Source organism: Lissotriton vulgaris, chromosome 9 (genome assembly GCF_964263255.1).
Source record: "Lissotriton vulgaris chromosome 9, aLisVul1.2, whole genome shotgun sequence".
Taxonomy (NCBI): Eukaryota; Metazoa; Chordata; class Amphibia; order Caudata; family Salamandridae; genus Lissotriton; species Lissotriton vulgaris.
In genome coordinates, this window is record NC_141697.1 from 862,786,001 (window position 1) to 862,804,050 (window position 18,050).

Sequence of the window (18,050 nt, forward strand, 5' to 3'; positions counted from 1 at the left end):
GGCATGCACACAGACATCGGTGGGCAGGGAGAAGGAGAGTAGGGACTGTAAGTTAGGCGCAGTGTCTAAGCAGCAGGGTAACGATGCTGCATACAACTGGGGAATGGAGGGAAGGAGGAGTGGACAGGGACATAGAGCTAAATGAAAGGCAGAGGGAGCACATTGGACTACGCAGGGCAGGAGAGAGGGGCTGGTGCATGGACTCTGACAACAGAGGATAGGGAGGGGGTGGATGGGCCAGCATGCTACTTGTTTAGGGCAGGCAGGAAATGCAGTGCCAGAACATCTGCCAAACACAGCTGTACTGAGGGAGCAGGGTCATGGACATGGACAATGGATGGCAAGGAGGGGAGGGAAGGAGCAGCAAACCTGGATGGGGGTAGCACAATGCCAGTCCAGGCCCTGAGTACAACCCCACCCCCACTGTGCATAACAATGGGCATCTTACTTCACGTTACCTAAAAACCTCGGACATTCACTGAAAAAAACAAAGGTTACAGGGACATTATAAGTGCAAAATAGAATTTAAAAAGCACTTAGAATTTCAATGAAAAAATCAAAGGTTACAGGGACATTATAGTTAGGTTCAGCTTTTACTTGTACAAAACCAGTGAAATTCAGTAGTTATATTTAACTGAGCTAACTATAACTCATACCTCCACTATGCATGGCTTATGACCTCACACAAGAGATTACGGCTGGAGAGTATGGCCCAAGCCGGAGAGTATGGCCTGGGTGGGGAGATTCTGGCCCGACTAAGGATGTAAAGGTATGACTCATAAATGATCTCTGTGAATTCCAAAAGTCTTAATGTTAGACTTTTGTCTCATATTACCTTTGTGAATTGTCCCCAGAGTGTTTAAGTACTATTCAAGGCAATTATATTCAAAACAAAGAGCATTTCCTGTATTCTCAATACAATGTGTTTCTTTCACTTGTGCTTCAGGCAAAAATACCTTGAAGTATTGTCTTTAAGTTTGGTATAACTTTACCTTTCTGTTCCTACAGCTGTACAACATGTTCCCGAACATTCTCAAGCACTTACCTGGGCCACACAATTCTTTCTTCCAAAGCTGCGAGAATATCAAAACCTATGCAGCTGAAAGAGTAAAAGACCACATTGAGAGCCTGGATCCCAACTGTCCAAGGGATTTAATTGACTGTTTCCTTATTAGAATGGAAAAGGTAATCTTATGGAATATAGTAAACACATAATCAATGCATTTTGCTTGCACAATCATTTTGTTAAAATAGGTAATGAAACAACATTGGTACGCAGCATGGGTGAATCTTATATTATTGCATCATTATGTCAGTGCCTGCATCTTAAATTGACTTTGTCATGGTCTCAATTGCCCTCTTACAAACTCCAACATTTGTTTATATCTCCTTCTATGTATGAGGTTGACATGCACAGGTGACTGGAGCCTGCCTTTACGCCTAAATCCTTGTGTGCTCTTTGCTATGTGGACCAATCGTTTGACTCGGTACAAAGGAAGCTAATGCGTTGTAGGGAGGCTGCTGATAAAGAAATTAGGAGCTCTGCTCTTCCATTTGTGTGAGTCATGTGGATGGTAATTGTAAATACCATGTGCCATCCACATTTCTTTTGAAAACAATGCCCTGAGCCTGCCTGGGGGTCATGGCTATAGTACGTCAGGCAGACAGGCAGTTTTCAGAGGTACAATTTTGCCAAGTATTTTTGCTCCCTGTGTTTAACAGTAAGAGTGGTTTCTATGATTTGACAATGAGAGGGTCGCAGCCTGATTTAGGTAATATGGTTGTTTTACGTCTCTACAGGTCATTTTCAGGAGTAGCCCTGTTTGATATGCCTTCATATACATGTCATGGAGTCGGGTGCAAGTAGTGATTTATAAGTGGTGTAAGACTCGGGGGGAACTCTGCCAAGTCCTGGTGTCTTCCTGGGAAAAAAATTGTCAATGGCAATTCTCACCTCCTGGATCTTGAAATCTATGTTAAATGAAATGTCTTGTCCTGGGGAAAGGGTCATGATAGGAATCGAATGTAAGTAATTTGCAATATGTGCAGGTGGAAATATCATGGTGGTAGTGTATAGACTTTGATTGGATTCAGTGAAACTTTTGTTTATAGGCTACCTACGTGGTCACCAAGTGGCCGGTAACTGAGCATATCATGCAAATGGGTTTAAAGGAGGGGGGTCTCTGATCTCATGAGCCATGCTAATTTGGCAGCATGCTCAATGTTGGCTTGTCATTTATTCCTTGTGGTTTGGGTATTTCCAGCTCTCTCACTACAAATTTCATACTGTATGAAATTTTGATACAGTGTCCTCTTATAACAATTTTTAAAGCATACCATTACACATTGGGATGTGAGGCTGCTCCACCATTTTCTTCAAAATATAGGGCCCGATTCACAGAATGAACTTAAGACTCAATCCTAAACTTACTACTATTTTGGTATTTACAGAATGCACTTACTACTTTTGGCATTCACAAAATGAACTTACTACTTTTGGTATTCACAGAAGTTAGGATTTTGTCTTAAGTTTGTCTTAGGACAGACTTAAGACAGACTTAAGACAGACTTAAGACAAAGTTAAGACAGACTTAAGACAGACTTAAGAGAGACTTAAGACAAAATCCTAACTTAAGTCTGTCTTAAGTCTGTCTTAAGTTTGTCTTAAGACAAACTTAAGACAAAATCCTAACTTCTGTGAACACCAAAAGCAGTAAGTGCATTCTGTGAATACCAAAAAAGTAGTAAGTTTAGGATTGAGTCTTAAGTTCATTCTGAGAATGCCAAAAGTAGTAAGTGCATTCTGTGAATACCAAAATAGTAGTAAGTTTAGGATTGAGTCTTAAGTTCATTCTGTGAATCGGGCCCATAGATCTGTAGTAGTCCTGAAAGGTGGATCTTGAAGTGCACTAAGCACTAGGAGCATGTAGGAAAGTAACCTTTTTGTTTGATCAACCCCCACTTTTTCTCTAATGCTGATGGTTATGACTCTGAAAGTGCAATGGAGACTACTACCCAGCCGCCAGTGCTAGTGCTCCATCCCCAAAACTGTTAAATGCGAATTGAAAATCCCAATTGGCAAGGACTTTATCCCCATTATATTTCCACTGCGCTGTTAACGGACCAGCAGCTCCCCCCAGTGCCTTGAAACCTTTACGGGTGAAAAGTTAAGGTTTACAAACCACCTTATTGATTGCTAGTATATAGTACCAGTAGTACCCTGGGCATTATCGGGGTCCCTTGGGACTGTAGCACTGTCTGTGCCACCCTGAGTGACCCAAGCATACTACTAACAGAAGGCCTGTTATTGAAGACTGCAGGGGCAGTGGAAACTGCTCAAGTTCGACTTTGCCCTCAACATGTGTGGCAAGGTCAAAGCATAGGTTTAAAAAAATGCTAGTCACCCCTAAGGAAGGCTTCCACTGCCCAAGAGGCAGGGTGCATTATATTAAGCATGAGAACATATGAGTGCAAGCTTATATGTCAGTATAGTGACCTTTACCAATAAAGTACCCTATAAGTGATAGGCGGTCCACAGGAGAACATGGGCCTGCATCCAAGCAGACCCAGGTACGTTAGCTCAATTATGGTACCACCTAAACATGCCGAGTTTGGTATTAAACAACATGCCTTCTCACCCTTTAGATACATTTTGTGCCAGGGACAATGTGGTATTCACCAACGCGGCTACCTTAAAAGCCCCACCCCCTGGTTGCCCCAGATTTCTTGTCCCCTGGCTGGTAGCCCACACTTGTTGTCACCAAGATATCATTCTGACCACCTGCCAGGCAGTTTGAATTCTCCCCGGAGTCAGGAAAAAAGGCCTGGGCAGGAAGGATATCACACCTCCTGCCTCCCAGGCTGGCTAGTGAAGTGGCACCTCAAGGCAGTGATCTTCAAAGGCTACACCACCTCTGATATTCACCAGGGCAGCCTCCAAAAAGAGGAAGCAGCCCTCCCACTCCCCCTGCCCCAGGCACATCTTCACCAGGACTGGCAGGAAATTATCTATGAAGGAGGTATACACACTCAGAAGACTAGCCACACCTCAAATGTGGGCTGTCTGGTCTGTACAGATAAAGAATAATCCTACCATTTTGAAAAGTGGTAGAAATAGTAAGTTATGGGTAGAAAAGGTGACCTACACCTCTGGATAACATAACATCACATTTTGTATTTGTAAAGTGCACGTTCACTCAGAAGGCTATCTGAGCACTGAATAACAGATGTATATTGTCATTTCAGAATCTGATTAGCCGCTCAGTCTACTAGTTCATTGGCCACTTGCACCACATCCCTAATACCCCTAAGTCTGGGATTTAAGGGCCACCTCTGACACCAGAACCTCAATTCTGATCCAACTTGCATTAAAGAGGACAAGGAGGAGTCCCCTAAAGATGACAACAGAATTTTGCACAAACCAACAGAGGGACACTCTATACCTGTGGCAACACTCCTGGAACTGCTCCATCAAGGCTCATCCTAGGCAAATGGTCATAACCCCCAGACAGAGGTACTCCTGAGTGAGCTAGAAGCAACCTCAGGCTCCCCTGAACTAGTGCACTAGTCCCCTGCCACTCTGCAGGTAAAACAACACTCTGGATCGGATGAACCGTTGGCAATCGGGTCCTCCAAAGGATGCACTGTGGGAACTTTAGTCCTGCCATTCCACAATGTTTCAGGCACCTATTGGGTTCCCAAGGACCACCAGGCGTCAAAGTATCCATCTGCTCCAGTTACCGCTGACAACACTTATTGGTCACCAGTCTAGCAACCAACCCCGGCACTTGATGCTGCATCTCAAGAGAACTCATCCAACATTCATCCGACATCAGCAGCGACCCGTTGTTGTGTTTTTGCATATTAATCCCCACAGCACAGTATAAGCGGTAAAAGCAACTCTCCCGCTGCTCCATTTCAGAAACAGGGACAGCCAGGTCAACTCTACACTGGGCTCCATAGGCCAGGTGAAATTACTTATGTGGCTTGGTCCTGAGACCTGCATCAAATTTACCCGGCAAGGGTTTTATGCAATAGTGAATTTTCACTGTATTATTTTGCACTGATTTTATATTGCTTCTAAAATCCATAACTCTGATTATATGTATCTGTTCAAGTTCGTGTTGGTATCTAAATTAAGATAAAAATCTACTTTCTTTTATAAATTGGTGTCATATTTCCTTTGAGTCATGTCAATTACTTATCGTTCATGTTGGTACTCTTAACTGCTTAACACATGTTCCTCTATAATAGCGTGACTGCTCTTTGCCACACTACCAGGACTGAGCTTTTGATTTATTAGTGTGAATCTATGGACCATCTTTGGGGTTTGTGATAGTATTGCATGGTGAAGCTTGTTGGAAGGTGGTTTATGAGTAGGTGCAAGTAGGTTACTACAGCTAGTAATAACACCACAATCATAATTAAGGTTCAATCCGAAGCTCAATATATTTTCCTTTGCTCAATCCTTGGTAGCTTGGCTGACAAGCAGTCAGGCTTAACTTAGGAGACAGGTGTCTCCTAAGTTAAGTAAGTACAGGATTTAATATAACAAAACAGTAAATAAGTAAGCAACAAAGCATAAAAAAATCCAAAACCAATTTATAAAAATAGAGAAGATTTTTATCTTTAAAATGACACCAATGTAGGGAACTAGAGAGATGATTTTTTGATGATTAAATGCAAAAATATGCCTTCAAGCGCCCAAAAGCGAAAAGCGGCAACCATGATTATCTGGTCGCACTGGACAAGGACTAAGTCAAAGTTTCTGGCTGACTGTGATGAAGCACGGGTTGGGGCCAGTCAAGTTTTTACCTTCACACCTAGTCACTTTTTTGGGAGTTTTTTCTCTCGATGTCAAGAGATTGGCTTTGGCAATCCAGACTTTGGTTCGACGATGGTGGCTTGTTGCAACGCAATGCTTCCGTGAGTCCTGGAGGTCTTTGTTGTCAATGTCAAAGAGCTTCTGAGCTTTCAGTGAGACAAATCTGTACGGTCAGGCCAAGTCGTGATTTGATGTCGTTGGCTTAACTCTTGTCATAGAGGTCAACCACCTTATGGACCTTTTTCAAAACAGTTGTCCAAAAGTTCAAAAACTTTCAGAACTTCGTCTGAAAAGTCCTTTGAGGGTCTTGAAGGGTCCACACACCAGGCAAGGGTCCTGAAGCTCTAATTTGCCTCTTGGGTTTTGGGACTACCATTCCCACAATGCATCTGGTCAAATTCTATAAATTCCAGGCGAAACTGGTCAGTTGGGCTTGTCCATGTTGAAGAAGAGTCAGGGGACGTCTTCCAGCACTGTTTTTCCGTTTTCTGTTCAGGGAATCCACTCCTTGATCTTTGAATCCAGGCAAAGATCTCTCTTTCTGAAGCCTGAGAGTGCAGCAGGTGCGGTACTTATGAGTGCAGTCCTATTGTGTGGCACATTTCTGTCCTAAAATGCACATCTCAGCAAAAATCCAAATGGAGTAAATCTCTCCTTGGAGTTCAGGTCTGGCTAACTCCAACACACAGATGTGGCTAACCTTTCCATACACTCCTCTTCCAGCCCCCCTATTAATCTAATTTAGAGGGGCTCTCATCTGGCTGGGGGTGAATGAAGTGTAGGTGACCGTGGTTCCAGTGCTATCTGTGTTTCTCTCTTTTAAGGCCTGACTGGCTACCCAGCCCCCTTCTTATCCTGGCATCTGCTGGCAGCAGATCTTCTCCTACCAGATGCTTCCATTTTTTCAGCCCCAGGCCTCTTGAAACGTAATCGGGGAGCAGGTTGGTTCAGGCTGTCAAAAGTGGCAGCTACCGGGCTGTTTTGGGTAACTTCAGGAAAGCTAGTTCTAAAACTGCTTTCCTGCACTAGTTGAGTATATAAAATGTATTAGTTCATTAAAATCATAAACAACAAGCACAAAGTATAGAAGGAGTAAATTCTACATAGTTAATCAACAGTAACCCTGGGTGTAGTTCGAGTAGTAGCACTACGCGTAGCTATGCGAAGTGCACTTCACACTACGCGAGCTACGCGAACTGCGTAGTGCACTGTGCAAAATGCTGTTCGCACTGATTGCACAGTGCCGGATGCTTGTCCGCACTGTGCAATCAGGGCAAACCGCATCTTGCACAGTGCAAGCTGTCGTTTTCTGCCGCTCGAGTAGATTTCTACTTGAGCGGCAGCTTTCTCAACGTGGACTGGTAGTTTCTCATCATGAGCGGTCGCAAGCATTTGCGACCACTCGCAATGAGAAACCTGTCCTCCGGTTGAGAATCTCGCTGGAAGGTTTATTTTCCACGCTGGCGATCGGCAACTTGATCTTACTGATCGCGAACGAGGAAAAAGTCTTGCCGGGATTTCTTTTTGCTCGCTCGCGGTTGCCAACTTGGCGTTGAGGACCGCGAGCAAGCAAAAAATTACCGCACTGTTACGCTACGCGTGTTTGCACTAAGCTACGTGCAATTTGCGTAGTGCGAAGTAGAGCAAACTTTACAAACTACGCGAGCGTAGCATAGTACTTCACCCAGGGTTAATCAACAGTCCTAAAAATCCCTACATACTTGATTCAGTAATCCCTAGATCTAAGGGAACATGACTCAGGATGGTTTAAATCCAACAAATTATACCTTTCAATGTTGAAAAAACAAATATCTTACTAGGATACCTGAAGTTGCTCAGCAAATCTAAAGAAACATGATTCAATTAGGTTAAAATCTTGCAAAATTACCCGCTCATTATTAACAAAAAAAAATAATATTATACCAGTATCCACACAATCATCAAAGTGGTTCCCTTGCACAGCATAATCTGCCTTACCCGTGGCTCAGACGACTTGGCTTTGATGATTGTGACTACAAACACCCCTTCCTTCCTGGGCAGAGCTCATGGGGCCTTAAATAATGAGCTATTATGTACTAACAGAAAGAATGCACCAAGTAGATCTTACATTATAGAAAAACATAACTAGTAGGTATTTTAAGTGCCTGAAACAGTATTTCATTTATGAGAAATTTTGTAACTGAATATACAACGAGACCATTGAGTAAGATTAGGGTTAGTACATGGGATTGTTGCCTTTGATCCTGATGAAAAGCCTTAGGGGTTAGGCTTGAAACATGTAGACCAGGAGACAAGTACCCATCAAAGTGTAAGTCTCCACCCACCCCTCCCCCTTTTGTACTAGTACCAGCTACAGGACTTTTTAACCTTAATATTTTGCATGACCCTCCCACTCCCTTCCCTCATAGTCAAACACCCAACAAAGTGCTCCCACATTTCCGTCAGTCATAGCAAGCCTGTCCCGCATCGGGCGGGAAGAACCCAATGATGAAGCATTCACCATAGGGCACTTTGGTGGGCGAGGGTTATTTTAAGAAAACTTATCATTTTCTGTGAAATATCAACTATACCAAAGATAGGACGGTCATTCCAGAAACAAGCGGACTCTTTTTGGTTACTTACACATGACAGACGGTCGGGTCCATTTTGTATCTCACCTCTCTTTCCCCCTTTTGTTTATAGCTAGTTATTTCCAGTCAAAAGTTCTACTTTTTTAAAGGTTAATAAAGCCTTCCAATGTTAGCCTATGGAGATAGCAATAGTTATAAATGAATGTGGCAGTTTGTCCAACACCAGGGCAGGTAAAACATAGTTTATAATGTCCCTGCTTTTAATTACAAGACTTGCTACCCTTGGGGCACCTATAGCAGACCTTAGGGGTAATAAAAAAGGACATTTAGGAAATTGGAAGTACTTTTAATTCGGAACTCGAATGGACATAGCTTTTATTTTAAAAGCATCCAGCAAGGCAGTGATGTCTTTAAAATGACACTAGACACCACCACAGTGCACATTTAGGTGCATTAAGTCCAGTGGGATCTCTAAACCTCTCTGCCCTATTATATGCTAGAGACTTACAGTAGGGTGTCCTGGCCAATTATAATTATACCAAACACCATATATCTTATAGGACAGAGCACTGGTCGTGGGCCTGGTTACCAGAGCCCAGGTCACTTTCAGAGTCAGTAACTACCAGTATCAGTCAAAGATATGGGGGAGATCAGAGGAAAAGGACAACTTTCCTACAAAGCTTAACCAGCATCACCACATAATACTCCACCATCCTACAGAGTGCACTGGCTTGAAATATCCATGTAGGCAAAGCCGGTATAAACCAACCACATTGCATCATTAGCATTAAATGGTTATAGTCTGAATAGGTGCAACATAAATATTCTGTGGTGTTAAGCATGTGCATCAGATCCGTAAGCCCCATGTATATATTCAATTGAGTGTGTATTTTGTGTATTGCAGAGTAAAGAAAATATTACCAGTCTTTAGGGTGAAACACTCTCTAGAGGCCATAGAGGCTAGAACCTTGAGATAGAGCTTTACAATGAGTGATTGAAGTTGATGGGAGTGAATGGCCTAAGTCACAATGAAAAAAATACTTTTAGTCTCCTCTCAAAAAAACAGAAGCTCCCAGTGTCTTAGTGAAGTGTGATGATAATGTTTCCAGAAATTGCAGTTGACCAGTATTCCTGCGCGTATCTGTTGGCAACAGTGAGGTGATATATCCGTCTAAGGTGCCCTCGATAATTGAGTATCTTCTTTGGTTGTTTATAGTATCCTCAGGAGTACCCAAATCAGTGTACCGCTTGAAAAAGCTAAATATTTTGTACCCCGCATCCAGCCTCTCCACCTTTTCTCCAACTTATGCAACTTGTGTGATATCACTTGGTTCTCCTGTGAAAAGGCAATGTGTATTTTTATGCATTTAAGAAATGATTGTATACAATAGTATTTCATGAGTAAGTTCATCCTTTAGACGTTGCATGAGACGAAGGTTTAACACTGGCTCATGGTAGCAATTTAGTGTACTCCCCACCCATTGGATGTCCCTCAAGGTTCCAATATGTCTTAGGATTGGACAGGAGGGCCAGTGGATGTCATGTGATGTAGTGTCATTAAGCGCTGTCCAGCAAGACAACTTCATGTTGGGCTGTGGTATATTGCCATGTGGTATAGCGTTAGAGCTAGAGCAACAATGTGTGGTCAAGGTAAAAATAGTCCAATATACCCCGGTCATGGCAAAATGTGCTTTGGTCACAAGAACAACAAGAAACTAAATAGTACACTAACCAAATTTAAATCTTGCAGTGTTGAAAAATTACAGAAACATGAGAAGTGGGAAGAATTCTTTAGATACAACTCGGGAGGGTCTCCTGAGTGTTAGAAGCACCAGTCTACCCGAATGGCCTGGGGTGCCCCAATGTCATGTGAACAATTTAAGTTCCGCCCTGCAACATCAAGTAGGGAGTAGGATATAAACTCAACTTTTGCATCAGTGTACTCACAATGGCCAGAAAAATCTAATTTGTTAGCAATGATAGGGGTGACTGCAGGGCCCTGCCATGACGGGGGTTAGCACCTTATGCTAATGGTTCTGGTCCTCCATTTTCTGTGTCTTTGTCAGGAGTAAATTGCTCAGGAGCACTACCCTCAAATGCCCACCTTCTGGTAACACCAACTCTGTGGGCCCGATTCATAATGGTAAAGTTAGAACAAAAGTCTAACTTTAATACTTTTTAGTATTCACAAAGGTAAAATTAGACCAGAAGTCCAACTTTGCAAATTTTCAGTATTCACAAAGGTAAGTTACTACTAGCAATGTTAGTCTTTTGGTCTAAGATTATCTTTGTGAATACTGAAAAGCAGTATACTTACATATGTGTAAATACCAGAGGATCGGAGTACCCATCTGAGGGGAAGGATGCTATGGTGGGTACTGTGGAGGGAGACCTGGAACAGTGGTAGATTATCCTCACTGGAAGAACCCAGAGGATCCCACTTCCATTTTCACCTCTGAGCCCAAGGAGATCAGCTGCGGTGTCCCCCATGGCTCGACTCTCAGCCCCATGCTCCTCAATGAATATATGACCATGCAGGCAAACATCGTCAGATCCCTCAGTCTCAACATAATTTCCTTACCAGATGACACCAAGCTCATCCTCTCACTCACTGATGACCCCATCACCACCAGAACCAACTTCCAACGATGCATGACAAACGTTGCCAACTGGATGAAACAACTGCCTGCAACTGAACACAGACAAGACTGAAGTACTGATCTTTGGCAACAGCAGAAACACATGGAATGACTCCTGGTGGCCATCAGACCTAGGACCAGCACCCGATCCCTCCAACCATGCCGGAAACCTTGGAATCTTCATTGTCAACAAGCTCAACATAAAATCACAGATCAATGCCATCTCTTCTACCTGCTTCCTCACGCTGCGAATGCCAGGTAAAACCTTCAAGTGGCTCCCCCTGCACACGAGATACACTGTGAAACATACCCTCATCACCAGTCAACTAGACCAGGGCAACACCCTATATGTAGGAATCGCGGCACACCCCCTGACAGAGACTTCAGTTCATACAGAACACCACACCCAGACTCATCTTTGGCCTTCCCTGATGAACACACTTCACACCCCACCTCAGGCAACTGCACTGGTTTTACGTACAGAAAAGATCCCAATTGAAGCTGCTGACCCACACACACAAGGCTCTACATAACCAAGGACCCACCTACATTAACCCAGAGACATCTGAAAGATTTTCAGGGCCCTGAGCCAAACGTATTTTGGGGGTCCTTGTTTGAAACAACTTTGAGTTATTTTATCCAATTTCTGCTTTTTCATGTTGTCTTTGGCTAGGTCACTGACAGTTCAAAGGCACACTATTCTAAATCCTAAATGTGTTTCCATCTAATATGCTGGGATAGTGATGTGTGTTTTCAATATTTTAATATAACAGCATCGTACTAATATTGTTGCAAATAATCTCTTTGAGCTACTGCTATTTCTGTGAGGTCCTGTTCGAACTTCAAGGGATTTGTTTATTGATGTGGCATGGTGTTAAAAAACATAAAGACAACATTTCTCTAAATAATGGGCCAGATGTGCGAACAGTTTTTGCGTGTGCAAATGGGTCTGCAACCCGTTTGCGCATGCAAAAACCTACATGGCCAAAGTAGTAACACTATTTTGCTACTCGCAAAAAACCTGCGACTCGTAAAAAAGTGTTTTGCGACTCACTATTAGGAAGGGGCGTTTCCTTCATAATATTGACTCACAAGCCATGTATGAATGTTTTTCAACAGCAATTGCAAGACACTCGCAAATTACCGCCCTCTTCAAGAGGGTGGTAATGCAGTCGCTAATGGGTAGGGGTCCACAGGGGACCCCTTTCCCATTGCAAATGCAGGGGCAATTTTTTTTAAGGGGCAGCCAGTGGTCCCAGGGACCACTACCTGCCCTTACAAAATAAAATGAAAAAGTTTCATTTAAAAAAGAAAATACATCCTGTTTTCCTTTAGGGAAATCTGGCTGCATTTAAAAAAAAAACAACTGCTTTACTGTGGGTGGGCCAGCTATTCCCAATGGGGACGCAAATTGCGAGTGGCTCATTATTATTCATGAGCCTTGCATTCTGCGACCCCATTGGGAATTGCTAACAGTGTCTCTGACACTGTTGTACATTGGCTTTTGATACTCGCAAATTGCTCCTCGCAATTTTTTGTAATTTGCGAGTCACAAAAGCGAATGGTCGTACATCTGGCGCAATGTCTGTAAAAGACTCCCACACATCAACCCTATTGAAATAAACTAAAATCAAGTGGTATTTAAACAATCTATGTTTTAGAATCAATTAGGGTCATCAGGTCAATACTGTGTGGAGAACAAAGACAAATGTATCAGGAGGCCCCTTTAAAAGGCTGGAGCTTGGGGCCGGAGCCCACTTATCCCATGTCCTAAAACACCTCTGCATTAACCACCGCCTGAACTTCCACCAACCGCGAGAAGACTATGTGCCACCTCCCTTTCACTTGCCCATACTTCCTGTATCCACCAAAGCAGTCCGGTATTCCGAACGGCTCACTTCCGGAATTCCGAATGGCCCTCAAGACTTGGCTGTTTGAATAAGCCTCCTGGACCTGCAAGCATCCGGATACCCTATTGGGTGATTAGCCATGCTTATAAATTCTAATTGATTGAGTGATTGGTGATGATTAGTGTTAGAAATGGGATCTCTGGCTGGCTAGGCCTTGCACAAAAACCAGTCAGAGACCACCACTCTAAGTCAGGGCAAGGGAGTTACACGCCAAGATAACCCATGCTCACCCCCTTGGTAACGTGACACGAGCAGTAAGGCTAAACTCGGAGGCTATGTAAGTTAAGCGTTTGTGCGCGCACCCAGCAACAACACCCAAGGCCCACCACAAAGGAATCTCCACACAAGGTCATATATAAACATAGCCTTTGTATTGTACCAAACACATTAGATAAAAACACACACTTTACCATGTGCCAACAGGCACGGGCAGAATTTACAGGGGATATATGTACAGGACAGGGCCTCATGGACCACTGTCAGGAATAGACACTTGTAGCACTAGTATACTTGTTAGAATTAGCACTCAGAACATAGGATATAAAATCACTGTAGCACAAAATAGGAAATAGAGCACACAACCAGTCATCACTGGTAACAGGTAAGTACCACCTACACAACCCTAACCACCTTAGGAGAATATTTCGCAGGGAACCAGGACCTCACTAGCAACACCTGTACTAGGAAGAACAACCACCTAAGTATCACTTTACATTTAGGGGTATAAGCATCAGAACATTACACATGATGCATCACAACATTCAGAGGTGTAGAGGAAGAAAACACATGATGCATAAACATACATTCAGCGGTGTAGGGAAAAGCACATGACGCATAAAAACACATTCAGAGATGCAGCAAAGAACAATTGCGCAGAAATTACATAACCCACAACCTGTGACTGTCCCAAATGTCAGGGGGGCCTAAACGGAGCAGCTGCCCACTAAGTGCAGGGCAGCTGTAGCAGGGAGCCTGGCAGGCTCTGTAGGAAAAATTCCCCCTTTGGAGCCTTCGCGGCTCTAAATTACAAATGCCCAGGAACCTCTCTGAGGGCTCTCAACAACCATGCCTCCTTCGTTAGAGTCCCGCTCGGGGGAGTCGAAATTTGCAAAGGTGCCCTGAGCCTCTCGTGGGCTCCTAATAACTAGGCTCTCACGTTGGGGGTGCCTAAAGGCGGAGCGGCCCGCTGCCTTCCGGGGCCGCCCCCAGGAAAATGCCCGGGCCCTCATGGGGCCTTTAAAGAACAATTGGCGCCCCCGGAGCCTCGTGGCTCCCACTCGAAGTCAGCACCAGCAATAGGGGAGGGGAGGGCACTGGCAATGTGCCCCGTTGCCCCCTGCACAACACTACACACCTATGCCCCACTCACCGTTCTCTGGCGCTGGTCTCCCGGTCCGGTCCCGTGCTCCCTCCCGCCCCATCACTCACCAGCTTCTCCGCTTCTGGAAGCGGTGACGGTGGGGGCGGCAGGTCCTGTTTGATGGCGCGGCGGGGGCAGGCACGGCACTGTGCCTCGCGCCCCTCCTTCCACCGTCGCAGGCTGCAGGCTCCTCTGCCGGACACCACAGGGCTCTCCCTCTCTCTCGGGAGCCCCGTGGGAGACACCTGCTTCTTGCTCCCACCCGCGCTGGTGGGACTTCCGGTTTTGTGGCTTCTGCTTCTGGGTCGCCGCAGGCAGCGCGGCGGCCCAGGGGAATACCTCGGCGGCTTGTTTTGCGGCAATACGGGGTGGGCACCCGTTTTTAGAGGTGCAGAAACGCCGTGGAGATACACTCCCAAATAAAATAAATAACACGGGGTGGGCTCCCGTGAAGATGCCACAAAACAAAAGAGGAACACGGCAAGGAGCGGGTTGGCACCCACGCTGATGTTGGCAGGCAGGGGATACCCACGCCGGGGAATCCCTGAGGAGGGCGATCGCCACCCTGGGCGGCCCTTGGAACGGGAAAGGGCTCCCTGGAAAAGGAACCAGCACTTCCCTGGCGCTGTGAGGAGAAATCCAGGGGCACTAAGGGGCAAAGTCCAGAAATAGCCCTTCAGGATGGGGAGGGGCAAGGCTGGGCCTAGGTGCCAGCTGACAGGGTCCTCCTAGGCAGGGAGGCAATCCCCAGTGGCGGTCCTCCTCGTTCCCAGCAGCAGCAGCAGGCCCCCCTCAGCTTGTATCAGGAAGAGAACATTTTGTAAGAGGTCACAGCCTCTTTTTATACAGTAAATCCCTTTGTCTCAGGGTGCAGGGTGGGGAAAAACCAGTCGCAGCTAGTTTTGGAGCACTTTGTTTTCCTCAGCCACCCTTTCCATTCACTAGGCAGGCTAGGGTCATTAGACGCACCACAGGGGGCGGAGCCAGCATTGTGTGGGGAAAGCCCAGCCCTATTCACGTCCCAGGTGTACTCCTCCCTCAAATCACTCATGCTAATCTCAACACTCACCCCCGGGGCATACCCATCATGACTCATGTAGCCAGACTCACCAGCCAGCTCCAGCCAATCACAAGCGAGACACAAATTACACAAACATGCCAACTTCTAGAAGTGCCACTTCCACACTAGACACAATCACGCCGCATACATCATTGCGCAGCATTCAATCACACGAGTCTGCACATACCAAACTCGCACCTGCACTCCCCACGCATCAGGAACTACCAGGGACACATATATTCCCCATGCAATCCTACGGGAGGGCAGGCCAACCTCACCACATGCACACACTTTTACCCTGGGACACAGTGGTAAAGTGCGCAGAAACCAAAAATCACTAGCACTAAGTCACAATCAAAAAGCAAAAAGTTTATGGGTGAACCTGCCAGAAGGGCCAAGTCAAAACACAACACCCTTCCAGCCAAAACGCAGGGTAGACCAATCACCACCGTGATGGGCTTCCCTGCTTGGGGCGATAGAACACGGACGTGGGCCCGCAACGACAGGAACACCCTCCTGTTCCACGTCATGGTGAACCCATGGGATTCCTTCTAACACCACTGTCTGGAACAACTGGGCTACCCCACTGGTACTCCCAAGCTGTCTGTGACCAGGACCAGGCCCTAGGCCACCCAGGTGCCACCGGTCCCTGCCTATTCACAGAGTGGGGGGTAGTAACCCCTGGTACATAGTAGCCCTTCTCCACTCTTCCTGTCTGTAAGACAGGGCTAGACTGCCACTGGTTCTCCAGCCTAGGGTCTACACCCTCAAGCAGACCAGGAGTCTCAGGGGAGGCTCTCCTCCCCCTACCTCTCCGTCTAGGGTTTCTTCTCCTCCTGCGAGGGGTACACTTAGAATGCCATTCTCCCAACCTAGGGTTTAACCCCTCAGGTTGCACCGGGGTCAGAGGCGGGCTCTCCCACCCTCTGCACCCCCTTCCAGAGTTCTGCACCCTCCAAACTGGAGTGGTACCCCTGGAAGATGAACCGGTCAGGACGCTGGTTACAGACGTCCTACCCTTCAGGTCAGGCGGCTCCTGAACCTGGCCTTCCAACCTCTGGTCTAGCACCTTTGGTGGAATAATTGCCTGGTACTCCAGGACTTCTGGGGACTCACACACCATCCCCCTGAGGTTGACACGTGACCCATATGTCGTGTGACTGTCTGTCTGGCACAGATCTCCCATCCCCTGTCCACCTGACAGTGCGCGAAACTCCCCCGGAACAGCAGAAGTGGTCTCACCCTGGTCACTACACGGGAACTTAGCCGAACCGGGTAGTCCCTGACCCACTGGTTCTTCCACTGGGGAACTCATCCCCCAATCACTCCTCACTTCGGACTCCTGTGCCCTCCCAACTGGAGTAGCACTGCCGGACACCAGAACCACTGGAGCTCTATTTACAGACGCTCCAGGTTCTCTAGACACTAGGAGATCCTCCTCAAATGGACTAACAGGACAGCCTAGGTCCCCAACCTGGTGTTCCCTCAAGAAACCACCCAGGTTCTGAGTCAGGGCTTCAGGCATCTGGGGACTCTCAGACACCCACTGACTCCTGCTCCACTGAGACAGGTAGTAAGCCTCTACACCCCTCTCACTATACTGGGACCCAGCTGGGCTACACTGAGCCTCTTCCACCACGCTGGGCTGGAAGATACCTGAACCACTACTTTTGGAATCACTCACTAATGACTCCTCAGAACCTCTAGAACTTTCCCAGCGGTCTGCTTCATCTGCAAGCTCACACGCCTCAGACAATCCACACCCCAACAGGTGTTGGCGCAACCCTGGCAAGCAACAACTGAGCACCCACTCTTTGAGAACCATATTAAGCAGTTTGTCAAATTCAGAGTCAGTGTGAACCTCTACCCAAGCCCACAGTGCTCCATGACATTCATCCTCAAACTCCTCACAAGACTGGTGAGACAGTTTCTTACTGTCCCTGAACTTCAACCTTAACTCCTCCTCTTGGGAAACAGGTACCATACTCTGGGAACTGGGAATGGGACTTCCTGCACTGAAGTATATATCGCTGCAACCACTGGACTCAACCCTCCCTGGGGAGTCCAGACAATTATAACTGCCCGCAAGGGATAGTCTACCCTCCAGAGCTACTTTATCTCTGGTGAAGGCCTTCTCAGCCTCCTCTATCCTCTCCTGCGCTAAGACCCTCTCAGTCTCTAGCTGTTGCTTCTTAACACCCAGCTGCGCCATAGCCTGGGCATGCTCTAACCTGAGCTTTTCTAAAGCCAGCTGCTGATCCCTTTCTTTCCTCCTATCTTCTCACTCCTCTGGGGACAGGGAAAGGGATGAGGCGCTTACTCCTACACTGGACCCAGCAAGGGACTCCCTATCTATGGGGTCTTCTCTATCTGCTGGTATCCATGCACTGTCATCTTCTCCCTCCTCTTCAGATTCCTCAGGGCTCCCCACAGACCCACCACCCTCATCAAGATCCTATTGACCCTATTGCCATAGGATCAGGCTGTTCCTAAGTTCGGACTGAGTGTCTGACTCATCCACCCCTATGTCTCTCTCTTCACAGAACCTTACCAACTCCCACACACTGTATCGAAATAGATGACAGAAATCAAAAGCAGGCTCCATTTTGGCGGACGTTCTTGATAAAAGTTTGACACAGGGAACCTAGGGGTCTGAGCTTAAAACAGGAGTACAAAATTCACAAAGG

The 18,050-nt window shown here is 46.2% G+C and overlaps 1 protein-coding gene across 1 annotated transcript in view; it reads left to right on the plus strand.

Annotated features, from left to right (window-relative positions):
* The window catches only part of LOC147692378 (cytochrome P450 2G1-like), an 847,409-nt gene that overhangs the window by 534,179 nt on the left and 295,180 nt on the right, over positions 1-18,050 (plus strand). The window contains exon 5 of the mRNA XM_086938602.1: positions 1,009-1,185. Within this exon, the coding sequence (XP_086794728.1) occupies positions 1,009-1,185 (177 nt within the window). The remainder of the gene's footprint in view (positions 1-1,008; positions 1,186-18,050) is intronic.